This window comes from Notechis scutatus, chromosome 2, assembly GCF_049901735.1.
Source record: "Notechis scutatus isolate UNSWTSFEM ecotype Mainland chromosome 2, rNotScu1.2, whole genome shotgun sequence".
Classification (NCBI taxonomy): domain Eukaryota; kingdom Metazoa; phylum Chordata; class Lepidosauria; order Squamata; family Elapidae; genus Notechis; species Notechis scutatus.
In genome coordinates, this window is record NC_142010.1 from 177,049,312 (window position 1) to 177,072,547 (window position 23,236).

The 23,236-nt window shown below is 38.3% G+C and overlaps 1 protein-coding gene across 2 annotated transcripts; it reads right to left on the reverse strand.

Annotated features, from left to right (window-relative positions):
- Positions 1-3,091: 3,091 nt before the first annotated feature.
- Positions 3,092-20,222, reverse strand: AMBN (ameloblastin). 2 transcript variants are annotated; one of them, XM_026672851.2, is made up of 11 exons: positions 20,103-20,219; positions 16,324-16,434; positions 15,355-15,405; positions 13,315-13,362; positions 12,145-12,261; positions 10,714-10,953; positions 9,533-9,571; positions 9,246-9,305; positions 8,115-8,159; positions 6,665-6,706; positions 3,092-4,032 (listed from the first exon to the last, which is right to left on the reverse strand). In XM_026672851.2, the coding sequence occupies exons 2-11, from the start codon at positions 16,393-16,395 to the stop codon at positions 3,556-3,558; spliced, it is 1,191 nt and encodes a 396-aa protein (XP_026528636.1). In that variant the 5' UTR covers positions 16,396-16,434; positions 20,103-20,219; the 3' UTR covers positions 3,092-3,555. The 2 variants fall into 2 exon arrangements, with proteins under 2 accessions (XP_026528636.1, XP_087813607.1); XM_087957481.1 differs by lacking the exon at positions 9,533-9,571 and having other exon boundaries at positions 20,103-20,222.
- Between the last annotated feature and the right edge of the window lie 3,014 nt (positions 20,223-23,236).

Consider the following 23,236-nt stretch of genomic DNA (forward strand, 5'->3'; position numbering starts at 1 on the left):
TTCTTCTTAAGCATACACTTCAAGAAATTCTCTCCTCCAATTTTCCCAGGCTCAAGAATGTGACAGTGTGGAAGTATCTGGTGTCAATATGGCTTCCAAAGCTGACATAAGCATAGTGTATGCTTACTGCTTTGTGTTAGCTTTGGAAGCCATATTAGCACCAGAAGCTTCCATGCAGCCACATTCCTGTGCCTGGGAAATTGGGAAGGGGGATTTTGTAGAGAGTATGTAGTTAGACATAATAGCATTCTTCCATGTCTGGATGAGGAGTGGTTGGGAGATGTTTCCAGTTGGGACGGATGGGATGGACCATGTGATGGGTGCAGGGAATGGATTTGTGTTTTGAATTATTGTGGGGAAATCCCGGAACTCTCAGATTCAGGTTTTCCCAGATGTGCCAGTATGACTACTCTAATAAAATGGAACTTTGAGAATATGTCTGCCACGGAGTTTTGGTGTTGGAGTTTGATTTTTCTGGAAGGCTGACACTTTGAGTTATTTATAAAAATAATAAAGGAGAGATAAGAAATTAATAAAAATTTTTAAAAAATAACCATAGTTTGGGACTCAGAAACATACATTAGTAGCAAACAAGACCTGGAACTTGTGTGCTTGGACCATCTTAGGAGCAACTTCCATCCCAGATGTTTTTGAGCCAAACAAAGGAAAAACCTGAAGGAAGCATCTGTGTTCCTTTTCCACTTTCAAAGTGGCTCCCATGTAGAATATATGGGATGTCTGTATGGGAGCCACTATGAATGTGGAAAAGGATCCTTCTGTAGATGGCAAAATAATCCTTTCCTTCTATTTACACAAATATTTGAGGCATAGGGTAGTTCAGAGTACATGCTTCAGGGATCAACATAGTTCCTTTAATTAAGAATTGATTCCTCCAGGGATCTGAGATTAGAACACCTTCTTTCTTTGCTAGTTTGTTCCATCATTCAGTTCCCCTAAAATAGGGGTAGAAACTGGCTTCCTTCCATTCTGGTCCTGCTAGTCCAAAAAAGATTATTTCTGTTTCTCATACTGAAATGACAAAGTCTTGGTTTTGGATAGCCGTTCTACATTCAACTCTTCTGCTTCTCTGCCTGTTCATGAATTCAACAACATATCCTTGGTATTTGGTATCATTGTTATTTCTTTTTCCTGTTCCAAAATAACATAGAAATAATTTCTTTTTGGATACAGAAGTAAAAAGGAGAATCATGCAAATTATATTCATGAATCATGGCAAATTGTCCTTCCCCAATCTGGAAGACTACAACTAGTTAGGGGATAAAATGATCACTTAGAGCAAATATATCTTCAGAGGCCAAAAGCCACCAGGAGAAGCTGACTTTTCAACAGAAAATTGGCACAATGCCCCACTCTAGATCAAAGGAATGCTTCAGACCACGACCTATATCTACTATTTTCTTTATGATAACCCATGTTTGAGATAATAGGACTAATGTGATGTATGGCTCAGAGCCAGAGGTGGGATTCTACCAGTTTGGACCAGTTCGGGCAAACCGGTACTTCCGGTGAGCATTTGGCCCCATCCACCCACCCTTCTTTCCTGTGTTTTATTTTGGTTTTTTTAGAGCACATCTGATTGGACGCACCTCAGCTGTTATTCACAGGGGCTTGCAGTAGAAGGTAAGTATTAGAAATGAAAATGGGCTGTTTTAAATGCTCACCGAACCAGTTCTTACACTGGTTGAATCGCGCCACTGCTTGGAGCTCAATATCAGATGCAAAATGAGGAACGGCTGTCATTTTTATGTCTTCCCCTGTAAGCTTTGCAAAGGCATTTGCCCAGACGTTATTGGAAATAGAAGACATAAGAGATGTTGAGATAGCACTGATGCTAACTTCCGAGAAAGGCAGCAGCTTTGTAGCTTTGTAATATCAGTCTTTACATTCCACTTATGAAACTAGGTATGAAGGGCAGAGTTCATCTGTCCAGAGGGTAGGAAGGCTGGGGATGTGTCAAGAGGTCACTTTGTTGCACTTTGGTGTCTCAGTTTTTCAAGTAAAAAAAAATGAGTAGAGCAATTCAAACATATTTTTTTAAAAATACATTGTAAGGAGTTACTCGTTCCAAAGTGATGCTATGTTTGTATCAGCAGTGCAGAAGATAGGAGCTGTCTGGGTAGAAAATAAATCTGCCAGTTTCAGGTCTAATGTACTTTCTTCCTACCATAGTTTGAATGTTGTGTAGCATACCGTGAACATCCCTCCTTTTGGTTCTGCCCCACCACATACCCATCTATTTTCTCATTAATAGTATGATGTATCTATTCTATTTTTAGGGATTCTATTACTGGGATTGAAGTACAGATGGTCCTCATTTAGTGACCACAATTGGGACTAAAAAACTTGATCATTAAGCAAAGCGGTTGCCAAGAAAAACTGCAGCTGTGCTGACAATCTCTGTTGCTTTGCAGGCTTGTGAAGGTCATAAATGCGAGGATCGATCATACAAAGTTCATTTTTCTTCGTTGTTGTAACTTTGGCGGTTGCTAAACGAGGCATCTACTAAATGAAAACTGCCTGTAAAGATACAGATTTCATAGCTGCAACCAGAAGGCTTACGAGGCTACATCTTCCCACATCTAAATACCTATAGAGACTCTCAGTCATCCAGGTCATGGTTGTCCCAAAAATGCTTTTTCAAAAGGCACCTGGACTTCGTTTTGTCTTGAAGATGTTTCACTTCTCATCCAAGACGCTTTTTCTATTCAGAACTGAACTGAACTGAACTGGATGAGAAGTCAAATGTCTTCAAGGTAAAACAAAATCCAGTTGCCATTCCCACACCTACAACCCTCCTTTCTAAGAGTAAGCAATTTTTGCTTTGTTGCATTGTTGGTCGCTGGTTCAATTTCCAAAGAATCATAACTTAGCTATCAAATGAATGCCCCAGATTTAAAAAATGTATATATTTTACTTGAACGTACATATTTCATGAAGGAGGTACAGGATGGAGGTTATTGAAAAGGGAAATAAGAAAGAAACAGCTTCCGATTAGTTTGGAAACAGATTTTGCATACTCTTCTTTCATGTCATTTTTTTTTAAAAAAAAGGAAGCCACAAGAATCAATAATGTGGTTAAATTAAAGTTTATTTCATGCTGCCTAAGCAACAGAATGCAATACTGTGAGCCATCTAATTAGAATTAAGAGAGCCAACCTCCAGATCAGTGTACCTGCTTATAAGTCTTGAACGGAATCTAAAGCCAAAGGGTTCATAAATAATTTGTAATAAAAATATGAGTCAGGCAAGGACCTAAAGCAGAAAAAAGCTAGAGAGCTTAAACAGGCAATGGATCACTTAAGCAGACAGGGAAAAAAATTAGTTTTTAACTATTGATCACCTGGTGCTTCCAAAACTTTCTTAAAGATGAAATATTAAAAAACCGAAGTAAAGCTTATGGTATCCCTGCAACAAGCTACAGTACATCCATTGATTCATCCATTGGAGGTTTTGGCTCTCATTGAATAAGAGATCATCTCAAGCCCAAGAAATATCTAAAGAGAACACAAGCAAGCACATGTTCTTCAAGGATTCTCAAGGCTCTTGCATATGCCAGCTGCTTTGACTGACTTGTGGCTGACCAGCCTCATTTCCGGCACTGGTTGAGTAAAAGGAGTCAGGAAACATGGTAGGATCCAAACGCATGGCAGTGCTAGTTTCCTCTAAAGGAATGAAGCTATCAGGAGTTGCTGGAGGCAAGGCAGTGGCTTGAGGTGCATTTGGTTGCCCTTTACTTTGTCCAGCAGGGTTTAACAGATTGTTATTGGCATTGGGCAAGGCATCCCTTGGGTTGATATCTACAGGGATAACATTGTTCCCTCTGTTTGGAGGGTTGGGCCCTAGTTTAACTCCTTTGGGAACTTCAGGCTGTTCTGTAATGCCCAGTTGATCATCTTCGACTGTGTAATCTCCTGGTTGGCCACTGTTCAGTGGCATATTTCCAAATCTGCCATCCATGGGAAAGCCATGGGGGCCTGCTGCTCGATAGGCTGGTGCACCAAATCCTCCATCCTGGAAAAAACAATGACGGTACATGAATGGCCAGGAACCCTCTGAAGATCCAGATGACAATCATAGGGAGAGTGATGGTAATGGGAGTGGAAAGTGTTGGCTTTGGGGCTTAGCAAGCTGTCCTAAATGCAAACTTGAGGAATGAAAATCTAAACTGTTTTTATGCAGTGGGAAAGGTTCCAGAAAATAAATACTGTGTTAACACTGAAACCTTAGAGGATAAATGACAGATGACATAGCTAGGCTGAGATGGAATTTGAAGTTGGGCCATCAATCAGATAAGAGCTGGTTTTTTTGGGGGAAACTGAACACTACTACTACTACTACTACTAGTAGTAGTAGTAGTAGTAGTAGCACCAGGAAAATGGTAGTAGATCATTGAGAATTTTGAGAATAAGAATTGTGGAAGTGTCAAAAGAGCAAAAAAAAAAAAAAAAGGAGAGCAAAAATCAATATCAGAATCTGGATTCATTTGGAGCTCAGCCAAGACCTATCAAATCAATTCTTGAGAAGTAACTGCATGAATGAATGCAGCCCTGCTGTTTCTGTGAATAAGTAAACTTAATTGTGCAATCCTTATTCCCACATTAGGTATCATGCTGCTCAGCGCCAGTAAACTTTGAGGGTCTTTTTATCAGGCAAAAACATATAGTAGTGAATATAAACAACAGAGAGGGGAGAAGTCAGATACCCATTTACAGAGTGCTTCAGAGGCGAGTGTTCTCCCTATTCTATGAAACATCTACTTGAAACTGCTGGGAGAAATCATTCATCTGCTCAGAATGAGGTATAGTCAATATCTAGTGCTACAGCTCCATCCTGAACCCAATGGAAAATGCAGGAGAAGTCCTCTGACAGTGCCTGGAAACTTTCAGGATTTGAATGGGGGAAGACAATTGAAGCCTACTCATGGAACTTTTCAAAGATTGAGAATCACTGGGCTACGGAACGCCTACTAAACCATTCCCACGTTCCAAGAGCTATCAGGAGGATCCCAGTGTTTGTTTATATTTTTATGTCACCCATCTCCTATATAAGGTGACTCCAAGAGTCTTACAAGTTTTAAATGTTAGAGGTTCTCGGTGTCATTTCCTCTACTATGGAATACTTTCTCCCTCAAGCAACTATAGTTCCCATCCTCATGATGATAAAAGGATGGAGTTTTTTTTATCAAAAAGTTTTTGGAGACTGATTCTATGTACTTACTCTCTCTCTCTCTCTCTCCCCCCTCCCTCCCTCCTCCCTCCCTCTCTCTCTCTCTCTCTCTGTGTGTGTGTGTCTGTGTGTCTGTGCGTGTGTTATGGACATGTATATTCTTTATTCAATATTAACCATTATAATTTTGTTTTGAAGTTTTAAAATATAATTTTATTGCTATTTTAATATCTATAAACTGCCTAGAGTTCATGAGGATTGAGAGGGTAGATAAATTGCATACAAATACATTCTGGACCTTTTTATGTTAACTATGTTTATATCACTTTTATTTATTATTGCTTTATTTGTAGGTGAATTGCAAAAATTTCATAGGTTGCAAATCACTTCCTTAGAAATCAACTCTAAACTTCTGGACTATTATATCCATCCATCCATCTATCCATCCATCCATCCAACCATCCATCCCAAGGCAACAAATACTTTGGATTCCATCAATTTCATTAGAAGAAATGAGCATGTGCTAAATTCTTCAGAAATTGGTTTAATGTAATAAAATTTATCAGTACTTGATCTTACATATGCCAAGGAAATGCTTGTCTTATACAAGCTTTCTTATCAATGCTGTCCATGGAAATATTTCATATTTATAATAATGCGGGCCATTTTTTCCCTCAGAGAATCTTTGGAAGGTGAAGGACAGAGGCAGGGGTGGGATTCTACCAGTTTCGCACCTATTCGCTAGAACCGGTTGTTAACATTCTAAGCAGTTTGGAGAACCGGTTGTTAGAAGAAATTACTGGCCTAATCCTGTAAGGAAGGCAGGAAGGAAACATTCTGGTGTTGCTTACAGAAACTGCCTCTCCGTTAACCTTTATTACATTCTTAGCAGGACTAGACTTCCTGTCTCAGGAATTTCTCTGGAATTTTTTTCCCCTTCCTTTGCTGGTACTTTGCTTGTGTGGAGTGACCATTCAAAGTTACAATGGCACTGCAAAAAGTGTCTTTTGACCATTTTTCACACTGACAACTTGCAGCATCCCCACAGTCGTGAGAGGCCAGGAGAGGAGATGCATGCCTCGATGTGAGTGATATTGAGTTAACATGCCACCAAGCCACGCCCACCAACTAAGCCATGCCCACAGAACCAGTTGTTAAAAAAATTGAATCCCACCCCTGGACAGAGGCCATTCTTAAGGGTCTCCAAGTGCGTGTATAAAGTTCCCACCCCTTTGGAGCAAAAGACTATATCTTTGCTTTTCAGAATTATTCCCACTTATATATTTATCCTTGGCCATAATATCTTCCCCTCCCTCCATTATACTTCACGTTTATATTACTAAGGTAAAACCCTTGAAGCTTGATCTGCACATCCATTTCTCAAACTTGGGTTGTATGACTGGTTATCTTTAAAGAGAAAGTCGATTTTTATCCCTTCTTAACCCATATGTAAATGAGTATGATGTCCACAACTTACCTGCATTTCTTCTGAGCTTACTATTCCTAATCTGGTAGGAGCCTATATAAATAATAACATGTATATAAGCAAACCACATATCAGGAATGAAACATGACAGTCTAATATCAACAGAGTCCTAATTTTTCAGGTGCTATTGTTTTGTTGCATGTAATAGTGCGCATTCCTGTATTACCAACAACAACAAGATCAATGCTCCTAAACGCATTTTTCTTTTCTTTTGAAATATTATGTTATCTGTTGAAGAAGAAAAAAAACTGCAGGTATTGTGGTAAGTTCAACTGTTCTCCATTTTAAAAGCTGTAAATTAAAAATCTGAAATGTGAGCCTTTCAGTGGCCACAATAACTTGAATAATAATCATTACCTTTGCCATTCAAACATCTGGATTTAAACTTGTTTATATATTAATATACAGTATAGATCATGTATTACAGTTTTCCCCAACCTGACCAACTTCTAAATGTATGAATTAATTTCCAGAATTCTGAACAATGGATATGTTGGCGAGAAAATTATGGGAATTTAAATGCACATGTAGTATTCCGTATCTCAGGATGCACATAGACAACTCTCTTAACACACATCTGTAAACGATGTATAGTAACATTATTATTGTAAATAAATGTTAGTCTGTGTCTAAGTTGAGGAAAGTGTGATCTATGACTAAGTCACTTCTTTTTATTTTTTGCTCACTTTTAGTGTGACCTACAAAATAATAAATGGGAACACACAGCAGATTAACAGATGGGAAGGAAACTACAGAGGTGGGCCAAGTTTAAGATTCATATAATCCTTTCCATCCCTATGGGGAATGTGATTTATTGCACTTTTTCAATGGAGATTAATCTATTCCTAAAATCTAATTCTGGGTGTTCAAAGTTCAGTTGTGATGCTGCTGGTTCCCACTATTTCCTTTATTTTTTTAATTCAAATTTTTTACTTTATTCAAAGAAGATTAAACTACAAAATACCAAAATATTTTTTTTTTTAAAAAAAAAGACATTAACAAAAAAGTGTCCTAAAAAAACCCTAACTCATACACACATAACATCCTCCCTACTTGAATGCTAATTAGTATAATACAGCTATGTTGGTTTGTCACCCCTTGCAAAACAGGCTAAAAGTATTTTAAACCATTAAACTACTACATCTACTTACAAGTTAGCTTGTCATCTATAAACTATATCAATAACAAAGTGGTTAACAGAAAAAACAATAATAACGAGTATATTATGTAAAAATATAAAAGTATTAAAAATTGTGAACAATAATAAAAAAGACAATGTTGAAATTCCAAAAACCTCTGTTAATGAACTGTTTTTGTAATCAACTGGTTCCACTATTTCCACGTGGTATTTTATACAGAATACACAGAAATACAATTATTTATCCCAAATGTGATAAGTCTGAAGGTTTTCATTTGGGGTAGATTAATGTTAAGTACTTACTCCTTTATTTGTTACATAAGACATGTATTGCAAATTGGGATAAATCTAGATAAAAAAGACAAGAAAGAATTAAACTGATTTTAAGATGCTTGTTTTGTTTTAATCTATATAAAAATAGAAAGGAAAATACCTTTTTAGCCAGAACAATAATTCATCTTTATCCACATCCTGGCTTTAACAGGTATCATAAACATTCTTAAGGAAGTACCTCACTATTTATTTTCATTTATATTCTGCCTTTATTATTTTTATAAATAATTCAAGGCAGCTAACATATCTAATATGCCTCCCCTCCACCGATTGTCCCCATAAAACAACCCTGTGAGGTGGGTTGGGTGGAGAAAGACTGGACCAAGGTCACCCAGCCGATTTTAATGACTAAGTGGGACTGAAATTCATGGTCTCCCTGTTTCTAGCCTCGTGACTTAACCACTTGACCAACTGGCTCTCTTTATTAAGATTATGCCATTTTTTTTCAGGAATGTATAAGAACCAGGAAACTTAGAGGTGGTATTCAGCAGGTTCTGACCAGTTCTGGAGAACTGGTAGTGGAAATTTTGAGTAGTTTGGAGAACCGGCAAATATCACCTCTGACTGGTCGCGCCCCCATCTATTCTCTGCCTCCCGAGCCCCAGCTGATCGGCTGGGTCTTCTTTGATTGCCCTGCACAGGAGAACGGAGCTGGAAAGCAGGTTAGTGGGGTGGGGAGGGAATTGGAGTATCCTTCTGGGTAGTAACCTCCCCCTGGAGTGGGGTGGGAATGGAGATTTTACAGTATCCTTCCCCTGTCATGCCTACCTAGCCATGCCCACCAAGCCACACCACGCCCACCAAGCCACACCCACAGAACTGGTAGTAAAAAAAATTGAATCCCACCACTGATCAGGATTATGTTGGAACTCTTAATTATTTAATAAACTCATGGATCAAGTTCTTTCTAGGGAAGAATCATATTTGGGGAAAAGTTGCTTTGTTAAATATGTTTGCATTTCGGAGAACTGAAATGTTTGAGACAAAAGATAATTTGCAAATAAGTATGTCTACATTTGTGTGTTAATGATGGAAATGAAATTCCAATGATGGAAATTCAACTGTATTAACAATAAGATTTTAGTTGGGGAACCAACTTACAGATCGTTGCTGTGGTTGTTCGCCTGTGTTTTGTTGGGTTCCAAATAAGCCAGGGTAGATCTTTACAAAAAGAAAGAAAAAGTTAAATGGAAAAAAATATATGAGGGATTACAATACATACTGCCTTAACACAGAAAAAAAATTCTAAAGAACTCGTCATATGGCACACTGAATGTGTGTGTGTGTGTGTGTGTGTGTGTGTGTGTGTTCCTGTGTCTGTTTCTAAGTAGTTGTTTTGGTCAAGATGTTTGCCTCTGTTATAATTCTCATAGTTAAAATATACTTACTTGGCTCAATGTCCCTGAATAGTCTTGTATAGCTGGTAACTATAGTTAATTAAAGAAAACATTTGATATCATTAACTTGACAACATGTAGAAAATAAAGAATAAACTAAGCAAAGCTTTCAATCTAAATATAATTGTGTGTTGTATTATAAGTGTTTAAATTCTTGGAAGAGGCTTAAAATCTAGAAGAAATGTTTATTTGTATCTTACAGAGCAATTCAGAAACGGATATATAAATGAACCACATTTATTTAAGAAGGAATTTGTTCATAATGTAGATTTGAATTGTTGCAAGATTACATTCAAAGAATCTACATCAGTCAATTTACTTAGTAAATACCATCTTCCAACTATTTTCTTTGCCTTTGATTGCAAATGTGTCTAATTTACTGTAATGCAGTCAACATTTCTTTTAAAAAGTTTATTAACGAAAAGTCTTCTGGAAAAGGCACATATTGATTAAATTAAAAATCCAAAATGTATTATACCAGGAAAGGCTCTTTGTAAAAAAAAAATTATATGTGGTTAAAAGGAAAAGGAAAATTAAAACAAGAAACATGCGTTAAAATATATACACATTTTAGACTGTCCCCCCCCCTTGCAAACTATGTAACATGAAAAAAGTGAGAACAATCAGAATTAAATTATTCTTTCAGCCTTAATTAATCTTGTGCCTTCATATTCTTTATAACCTCCATGCCAAAGATTAGTGCTTAATGATTTGATCACAGATAGTCCTTGACTTACAACTAATTGCTTAGTTACCAATCAAACTTATAACAGACACCCCAAAAGCTATTTATGATCCAATTTTGAAGTGGTGATGGCCTCCCCCCTCCATTGGCACATCATTGCATTTTGGCACTTGACAACTGGATCACCTTTAAGACCATTTCTAGTGTCCTACGGTCAAGTGACTGTGATTTTCAACTTTTTTTGCCAGCTTCTGGTATTTATTTATTTATTTTCCAGCAAAAAATCCACTCACTGGGTAAAATGAATTCGCTTCACAGCTGCCACAAAAAATGCCAAAATTTTGGATCTAGTTACGTAATGCCTTATGAATTATACAATGACTTACAACCATAATTATGGGCAGTCATAAGTCGAGGGCTATCTGCACTGGAGATGCAGACAATTCCCACTCATATTAGAAGTATCGCAATTGCTTATCAAACTGACCTGTTGAGCATGTCTGTCCAATGATAACTGCTGCTGAACGTCTGGCTGATTTCCTTCTGATAGAGACAACTGTTTTGGATGAAATGGTGGCTGGATATCATAATGTTGTATTTGGACTTGCCTTGTAGGAAGGAAATGGGTATAATGGTAATGAGGTTGGTCTTGTATCCCAGGTTGTTGGAGTAGAGTGGGTGTTTGAGATGGCAATGGAGGAGGGTGCACTGGCATTGTGTATTCATACTATGGAGTGATAAAAGATGAATAACCAGAAGAGGAAAGTTAAAATCACGAATGAGTCATTTCAGGCACACTGAAAGGCTGCATGAACAATGGAACTGACAAATGAATTTTGGGCTTATAAAATTCCATACAGTAATTTGTTTGCCTCCCAGATTAGAATTCTCAATTCTCAGGGCCGTCAAAGTTTCCTAATAAGTGCCATGTCCCACCTAATATTTTTATTGATTCTTTTAATACAGGAAGCCACCATGTTGCAGAGAAAAATGTCAACATCATCAATTTTGAAGAATGTCCCAAAGATGCTTTTATTTTAAAGGCAACTAGACTTCCTAATTTTTCTTTAAGACATTGTGCTTCACATCTAAGAAACTTCCAGAACTGAAGAAGCGAAGCTTCTTGGATGAGAAGCAAAATGTCTTAAAGAAAAATCAGAAAGTTGCCTTTAAAATAAAAGCACCTTTGGGACAACCCTGACCTGGATGAATGAGACCCTCCATACACAATTTTGAAAAATGGCTCCTGTTAAGTATGATTTCAAAGCTTTTTCTAGACATTAAATAAGAAGGGAACTGCAATTCTATGCTTCGTGTAAAGGTGAACCACAACCCCAGGATAAAGATATACTGATAGGAGTGATAGAAAGCATTTGGGAAAAGGAGTAGATTCAATGCCTCTTAGCATTTTAGTAAATGGAAGTTTTGTGATTAGCCATGGCATACATCCATTCTGGGGGGACTGGACTGAGACTGATGTCACCTATTGCATGCAGAAGATAAGAAAGAGGTCATGCTGCTGAAAATCCAGGAAATTTCCAAAGATGCTTTTTCCAAAGGCAACTGGACTTTGTGTTTCCTTGAACATGTATTGCTTCTCATCCAAGAAACTTCTTCAATTGAAACTGGGTGTGAAGCAAAACATCTTCATGGAAAAACAAAGTCCAGTTGCCTTTTGAAAAAAGCACCTTTGGGACAACCATGACTTAGATTGACTGAGAATCTTCATGGAAGATCCAGGGAATTATAGTTCCATGGAGGACCATAATGGGCGATATGGAATTCTTAAAGTTGGAATCCAAGAATATTCAGAAAAAAAAAAAAAACAGTCCAGGGAAAAATATCTAGAAAGCAAAAAAAGAAGAGTTCTGTTTTAATACTGTAATGTTTCTGGGATATAATATCTTAAATTGCTTACCTGTTGGGTTTCATGTTGAGGTCTTTGCCGTATCAAGTAAAATGATGAATGTGATGGTAGGAAATTGTGCATCCACATTGAATTAAATGGATCAGCGTAGCTGTATGTCTGGCCATACTAAAAATGGTGCGATTAAATACATTTATTCTGAAGCTATAATTCAGAGGCTAACAAGTTTGAACAGGAGTTAAATTCAAGCCAATATTACCAATCAGAATTAATTCATAATAATAGATAGTTGCTGTAATGGGTTTTCCACTTGATTCCTTTATGTATATATGGATACCAAATTCCTTTCTTTGATAATAGATCCATAAATTTAGCTAGATAAAAAGGGCCAAAGAGAAGGAAGAGGCACTACATACCTATTTATTAATCATTCTGCCTTTTGACAACACACAAGCCTCAATAAGGAAACAAATGAATTCAGCTTGGAACCCTTTCAATCAATATTATATAGTCAGTTTAACAAACACCCTAGAAGATCACTACAGGATATTTGACACAATAACATAAATTTCCAGAGTGTCTTCAGGATTACTATATAAATAAATGAAGCGTGACAGAGTTAGATTATGATTAAAATCAAACTACAGCACACAGTTGCTGGACAGTAAGAGTCATTGAGTCCAGAAGTACTTTCTATTGAACACAGAGTATTAAACTGAGCTGAATATCTAAGAAAACAATAGGATAATTCGGACTTATCCACACTTTATTGTTATTATTTTAAATTTATTAGTCACTGAACTCCCATAAAGATTTACTTGGGATTAAGTCATAGGGAACATGGTAGGATTTCTTGAGAACCTAATCTGTAACTTGTTTATTAAAGAAGTATGTCTTATTGAACCTGATTAAAATAATTGTACATTGAAACAATTTCATGCTTCTCAATAAACAAAATAAATATTTGGTTTGATTGTAAACTTGGTTAAGACTAAGTTTACCCATAATCTTTTTAAAGATTTTGTGAGGTTTGGTCCTCATTCCCTAATCAGTGATCATTTCAGTACAGTTAATCAATTCCAATTCTTTCTAAAGTCAAAGGTTCCTTGCTTTGGATGTAAGTCAATAAATAGAAAAAGTCTGCAACAGCACCACCAGCTTATTCTCAAAACCATTAATATATTTTTCTGAAAAGAGGATATGTGGCATAACTGTGATTACCTGTGGGAGTACCTTTGGTATACTTGGTCCACCCAGCTGTCTCATTCCCTGTAAAGCAATATTTAAAATCTTCAATGTTATTGTAATCAGTATTTTCTATTTTGTGATGTTTACACGTCTTTTCAAGGCGCTCACAAAAAGTAGTTAAAAACAATAGCCTCCACTCACCCTCCAGCTAATGCAGCTTGTATTCAGAATTGTATTGCCTCTGAAACAGCCGTGTTTGATCACAATCCCATCTACACAAATTCTATTACATTCATCCCATCTCCTTTTTACAAGGCATCTTAGTTCTTTGCAGTCACAGGGGGTTAATTATGGACTGTGTGAAGAAGCATTTTCTTTTGTCTGTCCTGAATCTAATGCCAACTCATTTGTATGGGTGCCCCTACCTTTACATGTATAAAAGAGGAAGGAAAAACTCTTTCAGCTGTTGGACAAAAACTAACTCAAAAGGTGGGTGTTGAGGGAGCAGAGTTGTTCATATGCAATCTGTCCTTCTATGTGAAAATTACTGCCAAATTGTTTACTTCTGAGAAAACAAAGGTGGACATGTACAACTAAATTGTCCTAGTGCAAATAAAGGCCCCTTAACCATTTCTCTAGGGCAAGAATTTGTGGCATTGTCCTCAACTGCCCCCAACCAACTGTGAAGACATTCTCCACTACACTACTAGGCATTGAAAGTAATATTTTCCACCATGCCTGAGCAAAAATAGCTCTGCCTAGTTTGCCTGTCATGTTTCATTTCACTGCAGGCAAATATCTCTTCTCCTTGATCATTGGCTGTTTGCCCTCCACAGCTTTTTGGTCCTGGGCTGCTGGGTGCCGGGTTGCCTGCCCTTTATCCTCTAAATCTGTTCTTTTTTTTTTTTTTTCATTTCACTGGTGGCCTTCCCTCCCTCCCTTCCTTCCACTCCTCCAGTCCATGGAAAAACCTCTCTTCATGGAACCGGTCGCTGGTACCCCAAGAGTTGGGGGCAACTGTTCTAGACAACATTTTCAGAAGGGGTTTACCCAGGGGTGGGCTTCAAAAATTTTAGCAAAGGGTTCTCTGCCCAGTTGCTGGGTGGGCATGGCCATTGTAGGTGTGGCCTAGTGGCTTCCTGAACCATGGCGGGGGGTTGTTTTTGGCCTCCCCGAGCTCCAGAGGCTTTGCTTGAGCCTCTGGGAGGACAAAAACACCTTCCCCAGGCTCTGAAGGCTCTCCGCAAGCCGGAAATGGGCTCATTTCTGGCCTTCCTGAACTTCCAGGAGGCCCGTTTTTCACCCTCCCCGAGCCTCCACGTGAGCCCTGCACTTACCTGCATCCAAAATGGGCCACGTGGAGGGGAGGGGCAAGTTGGGCAGGGCCAGCCAGGAGTGGGATTTGGGGGTTCTCTGAACTGCACAGAATCTTAGCTAGGGGCTCTCCTGAACCCCTGTGAGCCCCCGGCAGCCTACCCCTGGGTTTACTCTTGCATGCCTCCTTGGGCTAAAAGAGAGGGACGGGTGCAAGGTCACCCAGAAAGGATTAGAACTTGCAGCTTCTTGGTTTGGAACCAGGTGCCTGAAGCACTATACTAACTCATTCTTAGTCAATGGTATAGAAACATTTAAACAAAATAATTTAGAAACACGTTTTGAGTGTGTGTGTGTAAATCTTTGGAGATTACACACATACTTATATACATACATGCTGTTATGTTTGGAGAATAAGGAGACCAGACATCTGACCAGTGACTTCAACTCTTTAATAATACAGGAATCAGAATGGAACAGAGCAATGCTATGGGCAGCAGTAACCCTTTTATAGGGTTAGCTGCTGCCTTATTAACCAATGAAAATGTACAACAGGTTCCAACTACTGACCAATAAGGACAGTCCCAAAAGTGACCAATCAGGGACTGGTTCTGGCCCAATCCCAAGTTGTTGTATAAGGACCAATCAAGTGTGCAGGTTTTCAACCCCTAATTTGCATTTAGGTTATTCACTTTTATTGATTCACAACACATGCATACACAGACACAGATAGAGACCCATAAACACACAAATACATACCTCAAGGCTTATACTACCCATTCCAGGAATCCCAGCATGATGAGGCAGTATCTATAGATATGCAAGATTAAGAATAATTTATGTGACCAGAGGTGACACTGTTTCAAAGAATATGAATAATATTACTGAGAACTGCTGGGGTGGGCTGGGGTGGTGACATGATGATTTCATTGGAGGATTGAGGTATGACATTGAATATGATTTCTTCTTTGTTATTCTTCCTCCTCCTCTGTTATTAGAGGAAATTGCTGTCATATTTCAGCAATCTAGAGTAATTTATGGGGCCCAAAGAGGGAAAACTGGCAACCAACCCACTGGCTCGGTTTAAATTACTGAACATCAAGATGAACTCTGGATTTTTAAAGTATAGGACTTCAGGTTTCCATGACTGGGATGAAATATTTTAGATCAGAGTTTCTTCAGCCTTCTTAGTGGATCTTTAATTAAAACAATTAGAAAGGTAAGGCAGATTTAGAAAATGAGGACTTGTTTACCTATTGAAAACAATTGATGAAAATTTCAAGGAAACTATTCTAAAGTACAATGGTTGTTCAAAAGTCCTCATTACAGGAAATACAGAAACCATAATTAATGCTAGAAGCACAAAGGAGCAGAAACCACTGCCGTATAGAACCATGGTAATATACTGTAATTTTGATATGAAAAAGAACCCAAAGCTGGGATTTAGGAACTATGTCTGGAGATTACTAGATTTGATTAAAAAAAAAAAAGATCTAGCACAGTATTTTTCAATCATGGCAATTTTAAGATATGTTGACTTTAACTCTCAGAATTCCCCAACCAGCATCCTGACTAGGGAATTTTTAAAGTTGTCTAGGCTGAGAAACACAATCTAACACAAAACAGGTGACCACATAATATTCATTATTTCTGTTTTTATTAAGAAACGGGTTCATTTTAACTTTATTGGCTATAAGTAACAGTTTGAGATAAAGTTGTAAGAATTACCGGCAAAGCAGAACATGCTCCTAAAAGGCATAACACAAATGTCCATTGTTTCATAATTGGGATGTGGCCCATAAAAGGGGACTAGAAGGAACAGTAGAGGGTGATGAAATCCTGGAAGGAGTAAAAAAAAAAAAAAAAAGGACAATATTTAATGAAACAGTAAAATCACCAATATACAAACATCCTATTATTATTTTTCCCATCCTTACTGCTAGTTTGACAGAAAGATGGAAGACAAATTTGTCCCATCAACTATTCTTCCACATTAAAATTCTTAACTGCATTAATAATTCTATCACATTAAGAATTAATGTGAATGGCAAGTTCAGGGTAGCTCAGTTAGTGCATTTCCGATGTTCATCAAAAATGTTTTAGGTATTTAGTGGAGGACAAGTATTTAGTATTTAGTGCAGGCCCTCTACAGAGGAAGATTTGTCTTTTGTTGTCATCTCAACTTGGTTATAAAATGGTTGGCATGACCTTAAGGGGAAAAAAACAATTAAACCAGGACAGGCCTGCTTTGGGCATGCTTCCTTCCAACACTGATGCAAACACACCAGGCCTTTGGGGAGAGGCTTCCAAGGTCTCCTTGACTCACTGCCAGAAAGTGATAGGAGCTGGCAGAGAAGGGAAATCAAATCACGCAGGGCTATGCGACCACACAGCTACCAGTTGACCTTGGTGTAATCACAGCCATGGATCTGTATTGTACAAAGCTATTTCTTAGGGTGCACCTTTGAACTTAATTTTTATTTATTTGTATGCCGTCCTTAATCCCAGAGGTGGTATGCAGCAGGTTCTGACCAGTTCTGGAGAACCAGTAGCAAAAACATTGAGTAGTTAGGAGAACCGGCAATTACCACCTCTGACTGGCCCACCCCCATCTATTCTCTGCCTCCCGAGTTCCAGCTGATTGGGTAGGTCTTCTTTTGTTGCCCTGCACAGGAGAACAGAGCTGGAAAGCAGATTAGTGAGATGGGGAGGGAATGGGGATTTTGCAGTAACCTTCCCCCAGGAGTGGGGAGGGAATGGGGATTTTACAGTATCCTTCCCCCGGAGTGGGAAGCCATGCCCACAAGCCACGCCCACAGAACTGGTAGTAAAAAATTTGAATCCCACCACTGCTTAACCCTGACTTGGGCTGAGAGAGAAAGTGACTGGCCTAAAGTCACCCAGTTGGCTTTCATGGCAAAGATAGCACTTGAACTCAGGTCTCTAGCCCGGTGCCTTAACCACTAGTCCAAAATGGCCTTCTTAATGTATTGTATTGTTTATTTAATTGAATAGTCATAAGACCTTATCAATAACATAACGTAAATATATAACAAGACAAAATACAGATAAGTTAGATATATAAAAATACAGTAATGAAAACATATGTGGAAAACCAGGGAGTCAGAAATCGGATAACCCTAACCCTAACCCCAACCCTAACCCTAACCCTAACCTTAACCCTAACCCTAACCCTAACCCTAACCCTAACCCTAACCCTAACCCTAACCCTAACCCTAACCCTAACCCTAACCCTTCTTAATGATTTCTTCCTCAAAGCTGAGTACCAAATGTTATCCACCAGTCCTTAAGATGGTAGAAAACTAGACCAGCATAACATTGGCTGCTCTGCAGGCAATCACTGCCCTCCACAACCACAGTGCTGGCAAATTAGGCTATCCTTATCTTATGCAGTATTGCCCAGAAGTTAATGTACTAATATTGTATAATATACCATATTTGCCGGCGTATAAGACGACTTTTTGCCCCGAAAAACATGCCTCCAAGTGGGGGGTCGTCTTATACGCGGTATATCCACTGCCGGCTTTCGGATGCTTGTTGGACGCAGCGAAGGCGCCTCAGCTTCCTGGATCCCCTGCGTCGCTTCCGCTTCATCCCGCTCGCCTCGCTCCGCCCGAGGCTGCAGCCTTCCCGCTCTTCCCACGGACCCTGGCACTCTGCCCTGCCGCTGCAGCCCGGGGATTTCTGGAGGGCGTTTCCGGTGGTGGTGGGGGTCGTCTTATACGCCGGGTCGTCTTATACGCCGGCAAATACGGTAATATCCTTTTTGTAGGGCAATAGATGTAGGACATATCACAACATATGGATTACAGGTAGTCCTCGACTTACGACCACGATTGAGACCAGAATTGCCTGGGACTACTGTATCAGCACTAGGCTAAAGTACATGATGAGCTAATCCAACCACACAAAAATCATCTGACTGAATCATCAACAGAATCATTGACAGATTTTATCTGAAGCAAAATCTGTATTGGAGTAAGGAGGAAAGCACTAGTTTAACGATGATACAGGAATACAGGATATCTTTAAGATGGTTTCAAGTATGGTTCTGGAGCTTAATGAAGGCAGGAGGATTTGGCATTAAACGAGTTGATGTAGGACAGAGGTGGTATTCAGCAGGTTCTGACCAGTTCTGGAGAACTGGTAGCAGAAATTTTGAGTAGTTCGGAAAACCGACAAATACCACCTCTGACTGGCCCCACCCCCATCTATTCTCTGCCTCCCGCGTCCCAGCTGATCGACTGGGTGTTCTTTTGTTGCCCTGCACTGGAGAAAGGAGCTGGAAAGCAGGTTAGTGGGGTGGGAAGGGAATATGGATTTTGCAGTATCCTTCCCCCAGGAGTGGGGAGGGAATGGAGATTTTACAGCATCCTTCTCCTGCCATGCCTGCCAAGCCACACCCACAGAACTGGTAGTAAAAAAGTTTGAATCCTACCACCAGCGTAGGAAGAAAAAGCTCTTTAAATGATAATGTGTATGACTTAACTACAAAATGAGATGTGGCATCTTTATTGAAACTGGTGGTCCCTTTTCTAAATGGACTCCTGGTTTTCTGCCACAAGGCTTATCTTGGTGACAGCACAATTCCTTCCATAATTGATAGTCACTTCCTTTCAGTTACTATTAGCAAGCATGGAGATTTCTCCTTTCTTTCCCCCACCAACAGACAACTGTCTCAGCTTCTGCTGAGCTTATTGCCTCTGTACCATAGTTATGCTATAAAAAATAATTCTAGTTCATTTTTCTGGCATTTTAACACAGGTAATTGACTTCAAGATGCAGGAATGATATTTTGGATAAAATCAACCTAATCATGTGATATTCATCCTAGGATTTTTTTCCTGCTTTGTAGCAGCGTCTATCAGATATTGTTAGGCTAGCAGCAAAAAGGGGGAAAATGTTTTGAGTTTCACAAGCTGCAAATTTAAGAAGCAATAATAACAACAATTAGGCCTATACCATGGTTGTGTTGCAATGATCCAGATGAGTGCAAGGTTTTTCATATGAATGGATTAATCTAACCAAACGAAAGTCTCCCATGCAAAATTGCCATGTTTCACAATTTGGAGGGCTTCCAGACAAAGCCAAATTACCCCCAAATTCACCAACAGCAGAACCAAAAAATATTGTCAATTCTTTGATATACTGTTGGGCTTCAGTTTTAATGCTAGCAAGTTTTCTTATGGATCACATTTCAGTAATCATGATAATCTTTGCAGCAAACAATAGAGTTATTTGGAACTTTTAAAAGATTATCATATTAACTGCAGCTTTGTCATAGATCCCTGGGTTGTTTCTGTACATTTTTAACTTGTGCAGAATAAAATCCTGGAAGTGCCATGTTTCCAATTACTGCAGTGAGGAGAAGAAAGGAAATATCCTTGTTTCTGAGAGGTTTTAAAGAGGTAGAACCCCATCTGTGACAAGATATGATCATCGTAAAACCAAGTTTGACCAATGCAGAATATTGAAATAAATTTTACCTTCAAAGCGTCTGGAAATTTCCTCCCAGTACTTGTTGAGCAATTCAAGAAATCTTCACAAAATAAAGCTTTCACAGGCACGAGAGCTTCTTTCTCTGACTCTAGAATATAAACCTGATTGAAAAGACTGGTTAGCCAATCAAATCAAGAAAGAGGTCAAGGGAATTACATGCTTCTCACTTCATCCCACCCATCCTTTCTGTGCTCACAAAACCTGAAACATCTTATTATTTATAATTGGATTCTTAGGCCTGTATTTAGAGAAACTATTTTCTAGCAGATAAAACATGAGCATCAGAGTAGAATGTGCAACAAAACAACAGGGTGAGATAGTCTGTTTATGACACCATGTCTCAAGATAGTCCTCTACCTGCTGACAGTGGTGGTACATTTTAAATAAATCCCTAAAAGGCTAGAATTTCACATGCCCAGTATCTCCAGAAGAATTAGCCAGTAAAATAACTTCCTGTCGTGTCATGGTTCAGTAACAGAGCTTGTGCCAGGAGAAATATGAATGAGGGGTTGTCCTGTGGCTCTGAAAGAAGCAATGGTGTACCCCCCCCCTCCTCAGCTATCAATTGTTATAGCAATGTTAAACAATTTCTTATCATTCTCTAATCTGGTGGTCAGGTTTCAGAGAGTCCTGAAAGAAGCCTTATATCCTTTCTGGTCTGCTTTCATGCCTGGTTGTAACAAAGATACTGCATTGATTGTACTTGTAGATGGTCTTGGTGGAGCTGAGATGGACACGATACAGCTATCTTTGTACCTCAACAGTGCTGGATAGTGGATACTATAGTATCTATAGATACTATATAAATTATAGTACTATACTATATGATTATAGTATCTTTCTGGACTGACTTCAAGGATTAGGAGCAGTGGGCCCAGTGCTGCAGCGGTTCCTCTTTTTCCATGGTCAGTCTCTGTGGTTTTTCTATTTAACATCTAAATGAAGCTGCTGCATGAGATCGTCTGACAACACCGTTTCAGGTCCATCGGTAGGCTGATGTTACCAAGTTGTACTTCTTGAGCCTGGGTCAATCAAGCAATATAGTCAAGATTTTATCTCAAAGCTGTTGGGATCTAGATGGAGAGGCTGTTGCGGGGTGGGGTTGGCCTGGCAGCCTTAATTAATTGAATGGTGGCTGCATTGTATTTCTAAAAAGGAAAGGATAATTGCAAAGAATGTAATTAAAGAAAGCAAGAAATGGTGACGTTTAGTTGCTGAATATATATGGTAAGTGTCATGCCCCAAACTAAGAATGGCATGTGGCAATTCTTCCAAGCTGACTTCGTTTTGTTTGATTCCTATAGACAAAATCTTACCAGACTGAAGACTCTATTATCTGCACCTACAATATATTTTGTGAACAAATAGGGTGGTGTTGTCTTCATCCTTTTTCTTTCACACTGGAATCACAATTTCTGGACTGAGAAGATGTCTCTTATGCCTCTAAGAATGCACCCTCCTGGCAATCTACCTCTTCACCACATTCCATCACATCAAGAATAATGTACAATGGAAATAAAACATGAGTGACAATAAATGAAATGTCTAGCAAATGGTTAAACACTGAGCAGGGTATAAGACAAAAATGTGTGATATTCACTTTATTGTTTGATGTTTTTGTGAATAAATGTAAAAGTTTGGAGTGGTATTAGAGAAGTGTTGGGGATGTGAATATTTGTGTACTCTTGTGTGCAGGGAATATTCCACTGTTGGCTAAGAGCTTGAATGATTTGGAGCAAGTAATAGATGGTTGTATAATGCAAAGAGAAATGTGGATTTGAATATCAAGATATCAAAATCAAGGCATATTTGAACAATATCCAGTGATACAATAGAGTTAACTATAATAATTAGCGGTTGTACTTTTTTCTATACTTATCTGACAAAAGAGATACCATGATCAAGACACTTATTTCTCAATCATGGTTTGTCACCTGATGTAGCAATAAGTCAGTGTTGACTATGCTATGTGAAATAGCCCCAGTATTATTTATTTTTATTTATTTATTTTATTTATATATTTCATTTATTTTAAAACCATCCATCTCCCTCATAGAGGGACTCTGGGCAGTGTACAATAAAATATTAAATACATAAAAACAGTATATAAAATTTAAAAGAGGCAAGCTATGATAAAAATTTGTTAAAAGGTGGTGCTAGCCAGACAGTCAATTATGACTTTGTTTCTAAAATCCTCAAAAAAAATTTTTACCTTATGTTTGATAATTAATTTTTTGCTGCACTTATATCTTGCCTTTCCATTAAGGGGTCAACACAGTATATATTGGGGAGTCCTCGCATTTTAATCGTTATCATTCTTCAACCCTGTGATGTGCATATGATAAATTGCTCCCATATCTCTCTATTTCCAATCCAGTTCTTCCAAAGAACAAATTCCAAGATCATTCTAATTCCTCCTGCCCAAAGATAAGTTGTAGAAGTATAAATGTTATTTATCTGAAACTCTTACCAAAATACTTTTAAAGTCAAGATGTAAGATGATAAGTCCTCAAAAATTACTACTGATGATAAGTACCTCAAAAATTCATTTTTCTGCATGTATTTTTTTCTTTCCTAGAATATAGTACTCCAAATGAAAGAGGAATATTTTTGGCAAGTAAGTTTGAAAAATACATGCAGAAAAATGACTAAAACTTTAAAAGGAACCTGCCTTACTATGTAATCTTTTGATGGCTTGAAATTTTTAAAGATAATTTTGATTTCAATAAGTACTGTGACTGATACATAATTCTATTGCAATAAATAAAGCTCCTTTTACAGCACTGTTTTTTTTTCCTAAACTTTTGCACTATATATGAGCAGAGACAACCAAACAATCAGATTTTTGTCCTACAATGTGGTTTGATTGGGTTGGCTTTTATATTTCATATTTTTATTGAAGAGTTAATGTATCAATTACTTTGTCTTATAGCCAGATTCTCAAAGAACACCTCAAAAGTGCCAAATAAACTTGAAAACTGAAATCTAGAAGATCTGGGATGGTGAGTCTCATAATCTTCAGATTTTCCTATCAACCCAACTATTATGGTGCTCATAAATGAGTAAGGGCTTGTAGAAGTTGTGACAATCACATTGTGACAATTATTTGGGTAACTTACAA

Excerpts from the sequence above, each read along its gene's own strand:
- AMBN (XM_026672851.2), bottom strand. The coding sequence starts at position 16,395 with ATGGGCCACATCCCAATTATGAAACAATGGACATTTGTGTTATGCCTT. Across the intron at positions 15,406-16,323 it reads GAGCATGTTCTGCTTTGCCG|ATACTGCCTCATCATGCTGG; the intron begins GTAATTCTTACA and ends GCATATCTATAG. Across the intron at positions 9,572-10,713 it reads TGGACAGACATGCTCAACAG|TTACCAGCTATACAAGACTA; the intron begins GTCAGTTTGATA and ends AATTAACTATAG.